Consider the following 18592-nt stretch of genomic DNA (forward strand, 5'->3'; position numbering starts at 1 on the left):
TATCCTCTTGTTAATCGTGACGAAGCTAACTTGAGTAGATCTATTCATTTTCTCGATCCCCATCCCCGAAAAGATACCCCACGTCTTCCAAGCCTCGCACCACAGCGTCTCAGCATCCTACGGGATCGTTTGCAAGCTGAAGCGCAACTGCACACTTCAAATCTGGGATCATGCGATCTCCTGGCGTGAGACTAATCTCTACCTCTCGTCCGCGATGTGTACTCTACCGCCCTTCATCCGAAACTCACTACTGGGTCTAATGAAGTTGACATCTTGTCTCATCTTGCACCACGCCGATCAGATTCTTCCCTGTGCAGGTAGGTACATCGCATCTTTTATCCAATCCAAGTGACTAACTTGATATGCTAGACTTCTTCAACCCCGGCTGGGAGGTGGAGATCGGTAGCGCAAAGGGTCAACTCACCCACCGCAACGTGTTTCGTCGGAAAGTCGATCCTATCGTCAACGGCATCACCGACATGACCAAATTCTCTCCGGTGACCGAGATCAAGACGAAGACGCCGACAGTAACCATGCTGTCCCATGTCTGGTTTGCGAAAGACATTAAGACAGCTCTACTTGCGGCGGACATCATCACCAACGAATGGGGTTTCAAGGACTACAAGCTCGATATCTACGGCGCTCTCAACAAATCACCCGTCTACTCCTCCGAATGTCAAGAAATCTTGGCATGCAAAGGTCTTGGACAAAACGTAGCGATGCGCGGCACTGCAGATCCAGCAATGGTCCTTGCGAACACTTGGCTATTCCTTAACTCCTCCGTTTCGGAAGGACTACCGCTTGCGCTCGGAGAAGCGGCGCTTACTGGAGCACCAGTGGTGTGCACTGATGTTGGCGCGTCGCTGCGAGTGCTCACTGACCCTGATGACGGTAAACGCTACAGCGAAGTTGTGGCACCCAATGATGCATACGGTCTGGCACGAGCGCAGATCAACCTTCTGGCTATGCTGGATGAGTGGGCTCAATATGCCGATGATGGCCCTGGGGTAGCGGCACCAATCTTGCCTCACAAGCCCACATCAAAAGACGTCGAGATCATCACGCGCCGGATGTACGAAAAGTCTGAACATCGACGAAAGCTGGGGATGATGGCTCGCAACATTGTCCAAAAGTCCTTCGGTGGCGAGCGCTACCTTCGCGAGCACGAGCAGATGCTCTGGATTGGCAAAGCCTGCTACGAGATGCTGGATCTCGAGAAGCGAACACCACCTCCACGGAACCCAGCGCGCATGTTGTCGCTTCGTCGTAGCTTGCCACGACTGCATCAGCGAGATACTGCGTCAAGTCACATGTTCGATGCGCAGATGGAGAAGATGATGCACCCGCGCCCGTACGCGCCGAGACGAACATCAGCAACAACGTCGTTCTCGTCGATATACATCGACGAACCATCGGGTTCTTCATCGACATACTCCGACCCCATCTGGGAACATGAGGAGTGGGATTTGCACCATGAGTCGACCGAATCATCAGTCAAGTACGAGAACTCTGACACTGACGACTGGCCACTACCCGCGGTAACGCGCCCAGCAAGAACTCATTCGGGTATCAGTACAACGGGGGTTTCATCTGCTGCCAAAGGAAAACGACCCGCACGGTACTCGTACTACGGACATGAAAGCAATCGAGTCTTTAAACCTGCATCGCCGAACGCGAAGATGGATCCGAAGAGAGCGGTGCTCATGCGTCAAAGCCTGGCGACGACGGAGAGTGCGCGGAGTAGTATGAGGGCGAGGAGTCATTTGAATGAGGTGGAGCTTGCTGAGTATGGGAATTTTGATGGGAGGCTGTGATGATGGGTGAGGTGGAAGCGTTGTGTCTGCGTCTGCATTTGTGTTCACGCTCGTTGATGGTATGTCTAAGTAGGAGTATTGTGAGTGGCATCAAAACGTTTGCGATCGTACATCAAAGTACGAGAGCAAAGTGCTAGGCTGGCAACTTGCTCAAGTTTTCTGTCATTGAGCTCTTTCACTCGAAGCAGCGATGCTTTCGGTTAAGAACTGGGTCCGTGCTAGCGGTGACGTACGCAGTAAAGCATCGAGCACACATTTCGCTCATAACCCGCCTGCTTGGCAAGTGCTATCTCCTCAGGTCGATACTTGACCGCCTGATCGCACCCACAACAAAACAACGCAGTTTGTTCAGCACTGGCTCTTGGATGTACATCGTCTACAGCCAGGTCTCTCTCGTCATCTCTTTGCATACCTCACCCGAGCCGCCGGAGATCCCCAGCCATGGCCCTGTCTGCGCTACCGTCGGAGATCCTCAGCAGGATATGTCGCTTCATCGTCGCGGAAGGTGGCTCTACCGTTAGTCATCCGCTTCCTCAAGATCTCAAGTCGCTCCGACTTTCTTGCAAGTCTGTCTACCAGAAAACGCTATTCGACACTGGGGTTGTCTACGGAAGAATGTTAGACAACCTCATCGTGGTTCTTTCCTCCTCCAAGTCCCTCGGGGTCTTATTTTCGATCAGCAGTGTCCCTTATTTCCGAGACCGACTTCGCGAAATCACATTCGATGGGCCATCTGCGATGGGCTTTAGTGGACCAGTCACAGAATGCTTCAACGCGGAATACGTTTACAGGTCTTATCTCGAACATGTGGATGCCTTCGCGCATTCTCCCGAAGCAATCAATATCCTAACGGAAAGCTTCAAGAACTGAGCAAATTCCACCTCATTGCAGGCAATCCACCACTACACAATGGGAACATATCCCGCCGTTCTTAACGCACTCAACCTTGCGTCATTTCCCCGCCAAATCCTACACGTCGTACCTGACCTGGACACTTTACGACAGCCCCCCGTCGATCGTTTACTGGTCCCATTAGCCGAGTCGCCGCATCTGGTATCACACATCAAGTACCTAGCCACTGCACATTCGAATTCCAGAGACGTGGATCTAGAATACGCGAAACAATTCAAGGAACAAAACGAGGATAGTTATCCCTTCTACGACTACGAGTCCGACAATCCCTTGCTACCGAGCCTAGCCGCCAAGCTCTCCGAGTTGGACAAGATAACACTCCACGGTTGCGACTATGTACCACGACTTCGATTGTGTCAAGAATGCGATGACACATGGGTCAGCCTCTTTGCGAAGACAACGTATGCACATCTCACGCACTTAGAGCTAGTCAACAGCTATGTGAGTGGGAGTCGTCTTCGAGGCTTCATCAAGCGATATTCTGGAACGCTACAACACGTCAAGCTCGACTTCGTATTCCTTACCGACAGTAACTGGCGTTCGATCGCGAAAGGTCTACAGAAATGTCCGAACCTCAACTATCTGGACGTGGGCCCGGACACGACGACTGGTTGCTACATTGGCTCGCTTCGTCAGAAACATGCGGCACCACCTCTCGCGATCAGCCTCCCAAAGAAATACGTCACTTCTGGCTTTGAAATCTCAAAACTGCAAAGCAAGGACGAGCACATTGATGTCATACTGCGTAACGCGAAGGATGTCGCACACTGGCTGGACGTATTCGTGAGATATTTTGCCACGGACAGGAGCATTGTAGGCGACGGTTATGGGGCTGTTCATGGCTACAAACTCCCGGTCTATCACGAGGCCCGTACTTTCCTTCTACCTAACCACCCGGCGGAGACACCCGATGCTCGGTCACGGGCGACGATAGCTTTGGACAAGTATCTCGAGGCGGACGAAGGAGCTTGAGCAGTATGCAGATACACGCCTGTACTATACACTGAAGATCGTCTTAAGAAAGACCAAATCGCGTACAAAAGACCAATCAAATTCATCAAGTCCTTATCCCCGCATAAAAAGCTATTGACATTCTCAATGATCAATATATACAAGTCCCCTCTCTCACATGTCCCCTCCCCTCATCTCCACCACCCTACCCCACACAACCCATCTAACAGCTCGGCAACTTCTCCAACTTCCCCTGACTACCCGTGCAAGCACTCGTCGAGCTGACCTTGCTGCTACTCCCATTCCCCTTGTTAACGCCCTTGTACTCCTGGCACACCTTCTTCGTCGTCCCGCACGACCCACTGATGGAGGCTGTGTCACCGAAGTTGGAGTTGATGCCGATGAGATCAGACGTAAGCCCGAAAGCGCGGACGTTCTCGACGATGACTTTACGGGGCGACTTTTTGGAGTTGTCGGTGCAGTCGCCGCAGGAGCGGTAGAGCTTTCCGGCGTTGACGATGGTGTAGTTTTTGATTGTTACGGTGCCGGCGCCGCTGGAAGGGGTGTTAGTACGTGTTGTGGGGGTGTGGGGGGAAGTGGGTGGGGAAGGGGAAGAGGGAGGGAGGGGGGAGACGTACTTGTGCTGAATGACTTTGTCGCTGGCTTGAGCGGCGCCTCCGCCTTGGATGAGGGCGTTGCCGCTGCCGAGGATGGAGATGGCGTCTTCGCAGACGTCGCGGAACCAAACGTTGGTTAGGGTGCAGGAGCCTTCTTACATCAGTACCTTTCTTGCAGAATCACAACACAAATATAAAACATACCCAAGCAGTGCACGCCCTCGAGCGCATTTGCGCCAATGATGACGTTGGAGATGGACGCGCCGTTCTGGAGGATAAAGACGGCGCTGTCGCTGCCAGTGTCCTCGTCCGAGTTGCAGGGCCGACCGCGGTCGAACTCCTTGTTACCGAAGTTGACGCTGCCGGTGATGGTGCTGGGCTGGGGGAGCGAGACGATGCTGCCGGAGCGAGTGGGGATGTTGAGGGTCTGCGCAGCTGCCATACTAGCGACGAGGGAGAGGAGTGCGACTTGGGACAACATGATGGCAAGAAGTTCGTGCGTACGTTGGAGAACGAAGTGGAAGAGCTGCTACGTCTTTTGAAACTTTGCAGATGGGCTGAATACTCAGAGAAGAGATGAGTGAGCTGCTGGTCTACCACTCGGAATCCCCATTGCCTTTATACACATGTTCGATACCCACCTCTCCTCGATACATGCATCGCCAACCAGATCTAGACACCGATGTAGCCCTCTACGGACGTCGTGAAATTGCTACGGGGTGGATGAGACCCTAGATTGTGGATCTCGTCCGGCAAGCCAAGACACTGTAGTATTTGTGGAGAATGGTGGAGAATTGTCTTCCGCCGTGGTAAGTTGTGCTTGGCTAGGGGCTGAGGTTGCTGTTACCCTTACCGGTGGTTAGAATGGTCATGCCCACCACCACAAACCTCACTATTTCGATCTACACTGCATAACAAAACACGCCCTGGATCTTTTCGTGATTCGCGGGATTTCTCGTTGACATGTTTTTCCGTACGCCATGAGTCGAGCATGTGTAGTTGTGTGATGGAGAATAGTATCTATGACACAGGTGACGGTGTTTTGGCGTTGCTGTATATTGGGGAAAGACCTGGGGTACATTAGTGCAGCGCCATATGTCGGTAGAGAATTTTCCGCGGTGTTTGGAAGGATTCCTGGGCGGAGGGTTGGTGATGACTTGGCGTTTCAGTTGGGAGATGGGCTATGGATGTTGTGGAATATTACCTCTGGAGTCGATCTCTGGGTGGGTGGCATGCGATCGAATATCTTTCGAAATGTTCCGTTCCATTCGGAGAACAGATCGCCTCGGCGAAGATGTGTTGTTGGCTGGTCGTGCTTTCACGTCGTAAAGGAGTCAACGCATTCTCACCGCTCACGTATCTTCGTTCGCGGGACTCAAGATTTTGTGGAAGAGTACAAGGCCTAGGCTTACATATGGGTACCTCTGGATCCATACTTCCGGTCTTGCATGTCTCTATGGTGATGGCCCGTTTCCGCGACTCCCGCGAGGAACCACGATCAAGTTGCTCACCGATGATTGGCAGTGGTTCATCGGTGAACGGCTCCTATCAGCGGAAGCACCCATCCAAGAGTACTAGAACGTCTCAGATGGGGCGGATGGCAGTAAGTACCCGATCCGACGGCATTTGAGGATGGACATCATCGCCGACGATGCCCAGGTGTGCTGTTCCATGGGCACAATCCATATGGTAAACTTTCCGCTCCGTACTTCCACCAACCGGCGCTATTGGAAGGACAGATCCATATTGCATAAGCCTGGATAGGCAATGCAAGTGCGGAACGTTTCCTAAGATGTGTTTCAAGATCGAATGCGGTAAACACGTGGAGATCATTACGCCTGGACAATATGAGGGCCGCGATACTTTCTACACTGGTACATGACGTGTATTGAGTGTCTTGTCGTTCTAGATAGATTAGTGCCCCGACGAAAGGTGAATTTGATCAATAATCACCAAAGGTGTCGATGTTTGAGAGAAACAGCACGCAGATGTGCATTCAGACTAGCAGATGAGTAAAGTGGGTCGTAGTCTTGGCAGCGGAGGCCCACCGAAAAGTCTCGAGCAATTCCACACCTCTACACAACCAACGCGCCACACGACCTACCACCCAAAATGTCGTCCATGCGAAATGCCGTTCAGCGGCGCAACCACAAGGAGCGCGCGCAACCCGAAGAGCGTGCGAAATGGGGTCTCCTCGAAAAGCGCAAGGACTACAAGCTGCGCGCGCACGACCACAAGCAGAAGCAGGCCAAACTCAAGATTCTGAAGCAGAAGGCTCAGGACCGCAATCCGGATGAGTTCTCCTTCAAGATGATGTCGTCCAAGGTGGACAAGTCGGGGAAGAGGGTGGCGGACCGAGGCAACAAGGCGCTGAGCATGGAGGTGGTCAAGCTGTTGAAGACGCAGGACGCGGGATACATTCGCACTATGCTGCAGCAGACGCGCAAAGAGAGGGAGGAGGTAGAGCAGCGGCTGGTTATGGAGGAGCAGGGCGAGGTGCGTGCTGTGAGGGATGCGGCGAGGACGAAGCAGGGCAAGCACAGAGTCTTTGTGGACAACGAAGAGGAACAGGAGGAGTTTGAACCAGACACTTGGTTTGGGCGCGGCGAAGAAATTCCTGCGCGCAAGGAGTCGCCTACCTTTGGAGACCTACAAGACGAGCTGACGGAAGACGACGACGACGAAACGCCTATCCAGCGACCGAACACATTATCGAAGAAGAAGATAGAGGCACAAGAACAAGCACGGAGAGAAGCTCGAAAGTTCCGCAAGGAAAGAGAGCGAGCACAAGAGCGCCACGTAACAAGACTACGCGCACTCAAGAAGCGGGAGAGCGAACTCATGGCCGCTGAAGAAGAACTCGAACTCCAGCGCGCAAAGATGAACAACACCGTCGGCGGAGTCAACAAGAACGGCGTAAAGTTCAAGATCAGGGAGCGCAAGCGCTGAGCTCACATTAAACCATATACCCAAATAAATACAACTACAGCCTCGCCGGCATCCTCATCGCACCATCCAGCCTCAAAACCGTCCCATTCAACATCTCATTCCCCACACACTCCACCACCAACCTCGCAAACTCCTCCGGCAGCCCCGCCCTCTTGGGGAACTCCATACTGTTCTCCAGACTCTTCTTCACCTTGTCGCTCATCATGCGCGTCATCGCGCTATCGAACATACTCGGCGCAATCGTCACAGCACGGATACCATACTTTGACAGATCGCGTGCAAGCGGCAGAGTAAGACTCGCAACCGCACCCTTCGACGCCGCATACGCAACCTGGCCCATCTGTCCATCAAACGCCGCACTCGACGCAATCATGATAATCACACCGCGCGACCCATCAGGACTCGAAGGCGTAGTCGTAGTCATATGCGGCACCACCTGCCTAACTAAATCCAACGTCCCCCTCAAATTTATATTGAGCACGAAATCAATACTCTCAATGCTAAGCGGCTCGTTCTTCTTGTCGATGATCAGGCCTGGCATTCCTACTCCTGCTCCTGCTACTACGCCTCCAATGTCTTTTCCTGTTTCTTTGACCCACGCGACTGTGCTGCGGACTGCGGACGCGATGGCGTCGGTGTCTGTGACATCGGTTTCGAAGAACTTTGCGCGGGAGCCCAGTTCGGACACGATTTTGGAGCCGTTGGAGGCGTTGAGGTCGAGCAGTGAGACGTATGCGCCAGAGGCGTGGAGGGCGCGCGCGGTTGCGAGACCGAGGCCTGAGACGCCGCCGCTTATGAGGAAGGTGCGGTCTGCGATCTTCATTGTGGGGGAGGGTGGGGATGTAGATGGGTCGGTAGATAGACGAATATAATGTTGCGGCTGTCAAGTCTCTGGCTGTGCTCGTGTCTACGTGATGTAAAGTAAAGGCGCAACTAAAAGCGCATGTGAAGTCCAAACCACGAACGCCGTTCCCCAAGCTCACTTGCCTCGGCTCACCCAGATCGGCCAAACCAAGCCCAGAACCTCCGACATGCGCCGCTCCGTATCCTCAACTCACCACCGAACCGCATGCACATGCCCCACTCCGAATAACATCAATCTTGCCATTCCAATCCAATCTCGAACCTCAGCACCGCCGGGAGTCCGCAAAGACGCCCACTCACGTCCACGTCCACCAACCACACATTTCCTACACCGTCACTCGCTACCTGATACCTCGAGCTCCATTCGGCCACGCATTCGACTTGCAACCTCCAACCCCACCGCCTGGGCAGCGCCCATCATCAACCAGAACGAGACTACGAGCCAACGAAACGATGGCCAACACAGAAGACCGCATGATAATCGGCACGAACCGCACACCCACGAACCCCACACCGCTATCCGCGCCCCAGGAACAACAAGTCAAGGATTTATATTATAAGAATGTGCGCGCGAAATGCGCAAAGGAGATTGAGAGTACGTTTCCACCACCCACCAATCCACCATTCACTAATCCACCTTCCCCTCCCAATTCCCCAATCCCTCCCCAAACACCCCTAATTCCTCCTCCCTCCCCAAACAACCCCAAACCCCAAGTCTAACACCACCCCCAGCATTCGCCCAATGCGCCCTCGGCCGCACCTTCACCATGATCTACGCATGCCGCCAACCCCGCCTCGCCATGAACAGTTGCATGCTGCAATACCAAAACCAGAACGAGCTCGACAAAGCACGCTTAGAATGGTTTGCGCTGGCTGAAGAGCGGAGGCAGGCAAGGATAGACCACCAAAGAAAGCTGGAAGATGCGCGAGAGAAACACAAAGAATGGTGGAATTTGGATGAGTCGGGGCGTACGCTGGGGAAGAAAGCGGAAACGGTCACAGAGGCTGGGCTGAGGAGGAAAGAGGAGAATAGGGTGGATGATAGGGGGGTTACTAGGGGTGGGGTCTATGGGTCGAGATGAGGGGGGCTGTTGAAGATGAAGGGTGGAGGGTGGAGCGGATGTATATTGTATTATAACGTGTAAATACTCTCCTGCCATTTCGTTCAGAAAGGAAGGAAGCGCAGCTCATGCGCGGGAACGAAAGCTTTTTATCCAGCTCTCTGGTATAGTCCCGTTCAAATACCACTCTGACCCATAACGCCGTTACAAATGCTCAAGTCCCGCCAAACGCCGCCCAGTCACCCTTTGTGCCACTGCTTCTCGCCCCGAGCAAGCAATTTAGGCGTTATTCTCCTGATTAATCCCCATAGCCTCCTCAAACTCATCATCATCAACCTCCTCATCCTCCTCCATACCCCCCATATCCGTATCCTTCGCCTCCGTCTCCGCCGCCGCCACCCCATTCGACGCATTCACCGTGCCCACAGGCCCACCAGCAAACCCAACCCCGTCCCCATCAACCTCCATATCCTCATCCTGCCCCTCATCCTCAACACTCTCCTCCCACGCCCCCTTAACCCCCCACCCCACACTCGTAAAGCAATACCTCTCCGGCGGCAACCTAATCCCAAACTCGCGCTCCACCCTCGGCAACGCAATACGATTCCTCTCTTGAGCCACCTCGGACATAAACTCCTTTCCCAGAGACGTATTAAACGCGCCCGCGGCCCTTGCTCCCACCGCCGTACGTAACGCATTCAGACTCACGGCGTCCTCGCCGCTGCCATCGGCATTCGCGCCCCGTTTCTTGCTAGAGGACGTGGTGGGTAAGGGCGGTTCGTAGGATATGGCGTCGGAGAGGATGGACGAGGTGTAGCGGTAGGCGAAGTCGAGGAGTTGGAGGGGGACGCGCTCGGTGTAGGCGTGTACGCCCATGTTGGCGAGGATGAGGTGGATGAGGCGGGCGTCGCGGGGGCGCTTGCTGGTGCCGGGGTCGGAGAGGGAGGTTGGTGGGAAGGCGGGGTTCATGGGGGCGGTTGTAGAGACGCCGTTGGATTGGGGTTGTGGTTGGGTTGAGGGTTGTGACTGCTGCGGTTGCGACTGCGTGGGTGGGCTGAGTGTGGGTGCGTTGGCTGTGGCTGGTGGTGTTGAAATGCCATTCTGCATTGTCTCTGCGGCGGGTGACGCCATGGTGGGTGGTGTGGTGGGTGCGCGTGATGTCGGTAGGTGAGTGAGTGAAGGTCGCGCGTTGAAGTTGCGACGGACGCGAAGGCTTGGCAGCTGCATGCGGCTCAAGTACCTAAGTGGAATCTGGGGAGAAGCCACTAGCGACTATAAGTGAAAGGTAGATTAGATAGAATGGACACGCATGCGAACACATGATCTTGGATCAAAATTATAAATCAACGATACGTTTTGCTAATTACTACAACACGCTCAATACAATACTACACAACCCCAAGTCCAACCACATCCTCCTCATCCCCCGTCGCCTCACTAGCAACACTCTCATGCAAACTGGGCGTCTTATCCTTCTCCTTCCTCCCAATCTTCTTAGTAATACTCCCCCAAACACCGCCAGCCGTCCCACTCTTCGGCGTGCCGATCTGAGGACTATTGCCCACACTCTCTGTACTCTTGCCCAAGCCGAAGAACCCGCTCGTTGAACCCTCTTCCTCATGTTCGTCGGGTGTACTAGGTACGTCTGATTTGGCGGACTTGGAAAAGAGCGCGTTCTTTTTGCCGAAAGTGAGGAACTGGTTGGTGCTACCCTTGCGAGTGAGTTTCTGCATGAAGGATTCTTTGCCGATGGAACCTGCGGCGTCGGAGGCTGTGTGGGAAATGCTTCGTTCGAGAGATTCGCGGGGGGAAGCTTCTGAGGCATCGGCCGTGGAGATAATAGAAGGAGTGTCTCGCGACATGCGCGAATCATGAGGAGAAGTTGTGTCTCTGGCGTCGCCGGCTTCCGAAGGCGTGGCGTGCTTGTCCTTACGTGCTGCCTTTTCCGCCTTGTCGGCCTTGACCTTCTTTTCCTTTTCTTCCTTCTTCTCTGCCTTTTCGGCGCGGCGGGCTTCCTTCTCGGCGGCGCGCTTGGCTTTTTCTTCTTCGTTCTTCTTGCCGAGCTGGAACATGGTGAAGCTTGCTGCTGCCGGGTTGAGCTGCTTTGGTGGGGTGGGTGGGATGGGTGGGAGTGATGAAGTTGAGGGTTGAGCTGGCATGTGGGAAGCAGATGACTGCGGGCGAGTGCCAATTGGCGCTTGAGTGGGTGAGCGTGTGTTTGAAGGAAAGTCCAGAACATCGTCGTGGATGTCGTCGTTGATCAGGTTCGCGCTCGACGTGTGTTGCATCGAGGGTCGGCGGGATCCCAGCCGTGACCATGAAGTGGTGTTGGTGTTGTTGACACTCCAGTCGACTCCAAGAGGACTAGCCCGAGCACCAAAGGCATCCACATTCCAGCCGAAGCGTGTCTGGCTCTCGGTGGACGGACGTGGCAGAGCCATGCCCTCTCCCGAGTTTGTAGAGCCCTGACGCGGAGATTCCGGCCTCTGCATGCCTAGAATATTACGTAGCCATGGGTCTTCACCTCCCTTTGCGCTGCTGAACATGTTGAACGGTCGTTTGCGTGTAGCCACATGCTTAGGACTACTAAGCGACTCAATCGGCTGAGTCTTGGTGCGTATGAATGTGTCGTACCATGCGCCTTCAGAATGGCTACCGCGGCGGCGAGTGTTACCCAGACCGTCGATGCCATGGTCCTGGCGGGGTAGTGACTGGCTTTGTGACGGTTTCAGAGAGCCCAACGCTGGACCTTCATCGGAGAACGTCTTGCCCCGTGCTCGGTTCAGTCCAAAGAGTCCGCCGAAACGACTGGCTTGGGGGTTGATCTGGAAAGAGCTGGATGTCGAGTGAATGGAGCGCCTGTCGTTGTCCATGTTGTTGTCATTACTGGGATAAAAGTTGAGTTCGCCAGCACTGTCCCGAGGACTTGCTAGAGCACTGGGCGAGCCGCTCTGTGGAGAAGCTGGTGAGCTCGAGTTTTGCGTGTGGTTCATAGTTCCAGGGGCTCCAAGACCAGGTAGGACGTTCCTCATGTTGGGTGAAGGATCCAGCGACGGTGCTTGGGGTGGACCTGGGTCGTCGTCTTCGTCTTCCGTCAAGCCTAGATCATCCCCAAATAATCCCGCTGGAAGCAATGCACCGGCTGTCGGACTCATTGGCGCACCGCCGGTCAGACTTTCAAAGTCGGCCTGCGAGAAGGATGTGCTGTAATTCCGAGGAGGAGGCAACGCCATGCCGTTGACTGGGTTGAAATAAGGCGTGGCGGTAGCGAACGAAGGTGATGAAGTCGTCGGGATGCTGTTGAACGGGGCTGATGAAGTATGCACGAAGCCACCAGTTGCTTGAGCCAGAAGCCCTTCGCGCATGCTTAGCGGTCGCGCACGCTGGCTGTTCCTCCTGACGGGCCCCATCTCTGGGACTGGCGGTCCTGAGAAGAGTTGCGGCTGGCTCAGGCGACGCTGCTGCATGTAGGTCAATCTGCCCGTGGCATCCTGATGCGCCCTCTCCGCCTCGGCGTATAGTGCCCAAGCCTGAGCATACTGCTGCTGCAAAAGACCCAGCGTCATCTTCCAGCGGTTGTCCTCTTCCTTCTCGGCGTTGTCGGGGCCGTCTGTCGCTTCAGCGCCTTCTTGGCCTTCCTCCAGCTTCTGCCTCTCCTCTTCCAGAGCCTTGATGTGGATACCTTTCTCACGAATAGCGTCTTCTAAGACCTTGTTCGCCTGCGTCTCGTCGGCGTACTTGTCTTTGAGATCCTGGACGCGCTTCTCGGAGGCTGCCTGGTACTCGGTCTGCTCCTTCTTGATCTTCTCAGCAGTGTCGCGGAGTTCGCCCGCCTCCCTGGTCCACTTGGCAACATCGTCCTTCAGCTTCTTGCGCTCGGCTTCCTTTTGACGCAGCACCCGTTCCTGCTGAGCGCGTCTGGTCTGGGCTGCAGCATTCTGACGCTCAAGACTCGCCACCTCCTTGCGCAGGTCGCGACTGGCGTCTTCCTTTTCTTTCAATGCCGCCTTCTTCTCGTCGCGCTTGTCCACCAAGATGGCCTTCTGCGTGACAAACTCCTGGTCCTCGTCTTGGATCTGGCGCTCCATGTCGTCCAACTCGCGTCTGAGGCCGTCCAACTTCTCGGTCAACTGCCGGATCGAGTCTGGGCCTTCTGCCTCTTGCGCTGCCCTGCCTTGGTCCTGCATCTGCGATGCGGGCGAGATCTTCCGTCCGATGTCTGGGCGGCGCATGCGGGAGGTGCTGTTGCTGTGTTCGCGGGTCATGGGCGGGGCAGCGACGGAGGTGACGACATCGGCGAGGGTCTTGTTGGGGCGGATGACGGGCGTGGGGGTGTAGTCATTGTCGTCGCTGGCGAGGGGCGCGTCTTTGGGCGGGGAAGAACCGTAGAAGTCATCGGAGTCGGCGGGGAGGGTGCGCAGGCGGATGGGCACGCTGGGGGCTTGGAAGCTGGACGAGTTGAGGGTGACGATGCGGATGGTGTAGTGGCGGTCGGGCTGCAGGTTCTCGATGGTGATGGAGGATTCCTGCGGGGAGATGTCGCCAATGTCAATGCCGTTGATGCGGATCACGTATTTGAGGACGGAGGCGCGCTGGTCGGGCGGCTTCCAGTGCAGCAGCACGCCGTCGGCCTTGATGCCCGCGAGCGAGACGAGGGGCGCGACGGGGACTTCGAGGCCGAGCACCTGCACCAGCTTCTCGACGGGCTGCGTGAGGACCTGGTAGGCGCGGAAGGCGACCCTGCATGCGCGGTGAGTAAGTGCGCGTGTATTTCTTCTTGTCTCTATTTCCTACCAGAAGAGGGCCGAGACGATGCACGCCGTGCGCAGCCAGCCCGACGACGAGAACAGCAGGGCCTCCATGTCGTAGCGGGCGACATCGGGCGGCCAGTACAGCGACTGTGAGGGTTCCGAGAACATTGCGACAGCTGTCAGGCGTCTCCCACCTGTTGGTCGTGGTGGGTGAAGTTTGCGCGGTGCCTGGCGGCGTCATGTGCAGCCACAACCGCCGCAAATGGCCGAAGCTACAGGCCATTTCGACGTCTTGGCTGCTCCACACCTGCACCTCCTCCGCATTCATCTTCAAAGGTTACTAGTAGCAGCTAGCGGGGCAGAGTGGCTGTCGAAAAGTCGAGTTAGGCAGTGTTGAGAATATCATCGCGATACTTTCCATTGACTATTATCCGGTAGCAGAGTCATGAGAGGTGACATCCCCATAATCTACACGGAGCAGTAGTTGAGCCAGTGGCTGGCCCAACATGTAATCACCACGAATGGTTCTCCAATGTGCGTGCTCCGTTGCAGCATGTGAAGATAGCATCTCGATTCTGCACCTTAGCCCATGCAGTATGCACGAAATCCCTCGCAACATATACCATTCTGGATGTACTATTCTGGAAATTCTTGCCGCACTCCGGCTCAGCGCATCACTTGATCTCGGCCTGACGTCCTCGGGCCCGTGATGCGCCCGCGAGCTCGGTGACCGCATAGCTCACCACTGCCTAGGCACGTCAGCGCAAAAGTACTTCCACTCCTGACATCCCTTCTTTGACCCTCAACGCTCGGCCGGTCGCTCCTTCCTCGGTGAACGCAGCCCTCTGACATGTGAAGAAAGAATGCAAACACGCTCTGACACATTTCCATCCGCCCTCCCTCTGTAAAACACTTCTGACGTACATCCCCGACGCTCGCTACAAACATACAAATCACTCGCACCACCTCGGCCGCGCAAGGGCTGAGCCCATAGACAGCAACCATGAACTACGTGCGATCCATCACGGGCAGCGTGTCCAAGGGCTGGAACTCGATCAACCCCGCCACCCTCAGCGGCGCCATTGACACCATCGTCGTAGAGCACGAGGACGGCAGCCTGGCATGCTCGCCCTTCCACGTCCGCTTCGGCAAGTACCAGATACTGCGCCCGTCGGACAAGAAGGTCGAGTTCCGCGTCAATGGCGAGCTGCAGGACTACTCGATGAAGCTGGGCGAGGGCGGCGAGGCCTTCTTCGTCTTCGAGACGACGCGCTCCATCCCCGCCGAGATGCAGACGTCGCCCATCGCATCGCCCGCCGCCAGTCCCGAGCAGAAGCCCGTCGAGCTGCCCTCGGAGCGCGCCTTCGACGAGCCCGAGCCTTTCGACCTCGACGGCAGCGCTACAAGGAGACGAGGGCGCATGTCCATGTCGGTGCCTGCCTCGGACTATGCCGGGGCCGACTTTGGACGGCCCAAGTCGGGGGACTGGTCGGGCTTCCACATGCAGAGGGCAAGCACGGATGAGACGGTGCCTTCTGTAAAGGACGGGTTTGCCAAGACATTCGACGGCGAGGACAAGGGCCCCGAGAGAGGGCCGCTGCAGATCAGCAAGGAGGATGCGACTGCCTGGAACAGGTCGACGCGCTCAGCGAGTCCGCCGCCTGTGTCCTCCGCCGAAGCCCTTGCCCGCGCGATCAAGCTGTCCAAGAAGCTCTTCACCTCGAACATCCCGAACAAAGTCACCGAGACTGGCGACCTCGAACTAGACATGACTGGGTACAAGAGCAGCGAAGAGGATGCGTTGCGCGCTGAGGTCATAGCCAGGCGCATTCTGTCGGATGAGCTCGCAGGAGACTACGACATTGGCGCACTCATAGGCGCTGACGAGAACGGCAACCTCTGGATCTACAGCAGTGAGGAGGCCAAGGCAGCGGCTATGGCCAAGACGACAATGAATGTACTGAACGAGTCCGCTCTCCAATCGACTGATGCGCTGTCAGACCCCGGCTACCAGAGCGACAGTGGACGCAGCGACGACACTGCCCAATTTCCCCTACGCAGAGACTCAGACAGTGCTCTAGGCTCCTCCGCGCCACACTCGCCCGAAGCCAGAAAATCCGAGCACAAGACATACGCAAAGACACTACGCCTCACGAGCGAGCAACTCCGAGCGCTCAACCTAAAGCCCGGCGCAAACACCATGAGCTTCACCGTAAACCGCTCAAAATGCGAAGCCTACATGTTCTACTGGAAGCACGACGTACCCATCGTCATCTCCGACATCGACGGCACAATCACAAAGTCCGACGCCCTCGGCCACGTGCTCAACATGATCGGCCGCGACTGGACACACCAAGGAGTAGCCAAACTCTACACCGACATCGTCAACAACGGCTACAACATCTTCTACCTAACCAGCCGCTCCGTCGGCCAAGCCGACACCACCCGCGCGTACCTCAACGGCGTAGTCCAAGACAACTACCGCCTCCCCAAAGGCCCCGTAATCATGAGCCCGGACCGCACCATCGCAGCCCTCCGCCGCGAAATCTACCTCCGCAAGCCCGAAGTCTTCAAAATGGCTTGTCTGAGAGATATCATGCAGCTCTTCGATAAGCCCGCGCACCAAACCCCTTTTTACGCTGGTTTCGGTAATCGCTTCACAGACGCGCTGTCTTACCGCAGTGTCAACATCCCTTCCACCCGCATCTTCACCATCAACTCCAACGCCGAAGTCAGTCTTGATGTTTTGAGTCTCAACAGCTATAAAACGGGGTATGCGAGCATGCGCGAGATTGTTGATCATTTTTTTCCGCCGGTGGGGCTGCTGGTTCCGGCGGGTGGGGAGGCGTATACGGATTTTAATTATTGGCGCGATCAACCATTAGACATCCAAGACTTTACGGACAGTGAAGACGAAGACGACGACGATGATGATGAGAGGACGGAGGCGGCTAGTATAAGGAGTGAAGACGAGGGATCGGAGATTGGCGAGGATCTTGAGGCGAGCTATATGTCGAGGGAGAGCTTGGATGTCGATGAAACGGGCTTGGAAGATTCGATTGTCGAAAGTGTGGAGGGGGGTGATTATTTGGAGGGCGAGGGGTATGTTGAGAGGAGGTATGGGGATGATGAAGAGGAGGGGTATGACGACGACGAAGGTGATAGAACGATGGTTCAAGACGTCATCCCTTCGATCGAGGATGTGGTCGATACGGGCGTCGACACGAACGTAGAGCGTATGAGGGCGCTGGATGTGAAGGAGAGGAGTCCTACGCCGCGGAGGTAGTCAGACGTGTTGGTGTTGTGTTGCAGATTGGAGTGATTTTTTCGCATAGCATGGCATGGGGCGGCGTTGGGGCGATCGCTGGTAAGGCACACTGGTGTTTGTAGAATCTTCTTGTTTACGTATTGTAATTCGTTAGATCGTTTTGAGACGGGACTTCAACATGCCTTTCCTGTCACTTGTAAAGATCGATCATGATGTGTTTTGCTGCTGGTCAAACTTCTCGTCACTTGCTTCTCGTTGATTCTTCCGTCGTCACTTCCACAAGCATTCACGCCGAGACCTGTAAAAGCCATCCTTACTACCTGGACGCGTAACCCGAATCACTTACGCAATATTTCAGGCTGCCGCTCCTACACTCACCTTGCAAACGGGGTCCGGTGGAGAATATCGCCACCGCGCCTGGACCTATTCCAACGTACTCGGCTCCTTCCTTCGAAGTCTTATACAACAACCTCACCCGCTCCTGCCTCAACAACCCTTCTACACGACTTACTAAATCCAAGTATACCTTCAAACTAAACAACCAATATCCTCAAGGCCGCCTTCAGCTCACCCCCACACAAACAACCAAACGTCTACCAAGATGAAGTCCTTCACCACCGGCCTCGCCCTCGCGGTTCTCTCCACCATCGTCCTCGGCAGCGTCATTCCTCACGATACCGGCTCCTCACCCGACAACGCAAGTCCACACCCGCACCCCCTGTCAAACCCTCTCTTCCTGCCACATCCTCTCTCCCTGCTCTACCCCAGAGCTGACGACGAAGAGCAGGACGTCCACACTATGGCTACTACGTTCTGCAAGCGCTGCAGTGACGCTTACATTGATTGCGCTAATGTGAGTGCTCTTTTGGTTTATGTGGTGGAGGTCAGGATGAAGGGGATGAAAATGTGCTAATGATCAAGAACAGACTTGCAAACATACTTCTCAGTGCGAGATCATCTGCCAGGGCGTCCATGTTGATGGCAAGTTGTGCAAGAAGGAGTGTAGTTGGACTCAGTAGATGGGTCGTACAGGAGGTGAGTGGATGATATGTCGGTATGAATCTTCGGGTTCACAGACATACGAATGGAAAGGGTGATGGAAGAGCGGTGATGGCGTTCACGTCACTGAGAAAGCTCGGCTGTAGTACTGGTGTCTCATGGATAGCCTCAAGTCGAGGAAACTAATTACTATGACTTCAAGCTCGATACATCCCCTCCATGAACGTGATTCATTTGCATTTCTCTTAAACCTCGGCGCCCAACCATTCCAACCCCTTCCAACCCTCCCCAACACACTTCAATTCGGAGTAAGTTTCAACAACCTCCCCCCAGCCCCATCCTCAATCACCCAAATCGCGCCCTCCTTATCCTCCCTAATCCCCCTCATCCTTTTCCCCATGCCAAT

The 18592-nt window shown here is 55.2% G+C and overlaps 6 protein-coding genes across 6 annotated transcripts; 2 read left to right on the forward strand and 4 right to left on the reverse strand.

Annotated features, from left to right (window-relative positions):
* Positions 1-4454: 4454 nt before the first annotated feature.
* On the reverse strand, positions 4455-4775 carry J4E93_008677 (uncharacterized protein; the record flags this gene model as incomplete). Its single annotated transcript, XM_049346575.1, has 2 exons — positions 4455-4737; positions 4771-4775. The coding sequence occupies 2 exons, from the start codon at positions 4773-4775 to the stop codon at positions 4455-4457; spliced, it is 288 nt and encodes a 95-aa protein (XP_049196465.1).
* A 1631-nt stretch (positions 4776-6406) lies between these two features.
* Positions 6407-7243, forward strand: J4E93_008678 (uncharacterized protein; the record flags this gene model as incomplete). Its single annotated transcript, XM_049346576.1, has 1 exon — positions 6407-7243. One exon carries the CDS (start codon positions 6407-6409, stop codon positions 7241-7243), a length of 837 nt encoding a protein of 278 aa, XP_049196466.1.
* A 34-nt stretch (positions 7244-7277) lies between these two features.
* J4E93_008679 (uncharacterized protein) lies at positions 7278-8066 on the reverse strand (the record flags this gene model as incomplete). Its single annotated transcript, XM_049346577.1, has 1 exon — positions 7278-8066. The coding sequence occupies one exon, from the start codon at positions 8064-8066 to the stop codon at positions 7278-7280; it is 789 nt and encodes a 262-aa protein (XP_049196467.1).
* A 1381-nt stretch (positions 8067-9447) lies between these two features.
* On the reverse strand, positions 9448-10299 carry J4E93_008680 (uncharacterized protein; the record flags this gene model as incomplete). Its single annotated transcript, XM_049346578.1, has 2 exons — positions 9448-10222; positions 10295-10299. The coding sequence occupies 2 exons, from the start codon at positions 10297-10299 to the stop codon at positions 9448-9450; spliced, it is 780 nt and encodes a 259-aa protein (XP_049196468.1).
* A 257-nt stretch (positions 10300-10556) lies between these two features.
* Positions 10557-14087, reverse strand: J4E93_008681 (uncharacterized protein; the record flags this gene model as incomplete). The annotated part of the gene is made up of 2 exons (XM_049346579.1): positions 10557-13908; positions 13963-14087. The coding sequence occupies 2 exons, from the start codon at positions 14085-14087 to the stop codon at positions 10557-10559; spliced, it is 3477 nt and encodes a 1158-aa protein (XP_049196469.1).
* An 835-nt stretch (positions 14088-14922) lies between these two features.
* J4E93_008682 (uncharacterized protein) lies at positions 14923-17205 on the forward strand (the record flags this gene model as incomplete). The annotated part of the gene is made up of 1 exon (XM_049346580.1): positions 14923-17205. One exon carries the CDS (start codon positions 14923-14925, stop codon positions 17203-17205), a length of 2283 nt encoding a protein of 760 aa, XP_049196470.1.
* Between the last annotated feature and the right edge of the window lie 1387 nt (positions 17206-18592).

This window comes from Alternaria ventricosa (genome assembly GCF_023758065.1).
Source record: "Alternaria ventricosa strain BMP 2768 chromosome Unknown scaffold_17, whole genome shotgun sequence".
NCBI classification, from domain to species: Eukaryota; Fungi; Ascomycota; class Dothideomycetes; order Pleosporales; family Pleosporaceae; genus Alternaria; species Alternaria ventricosa.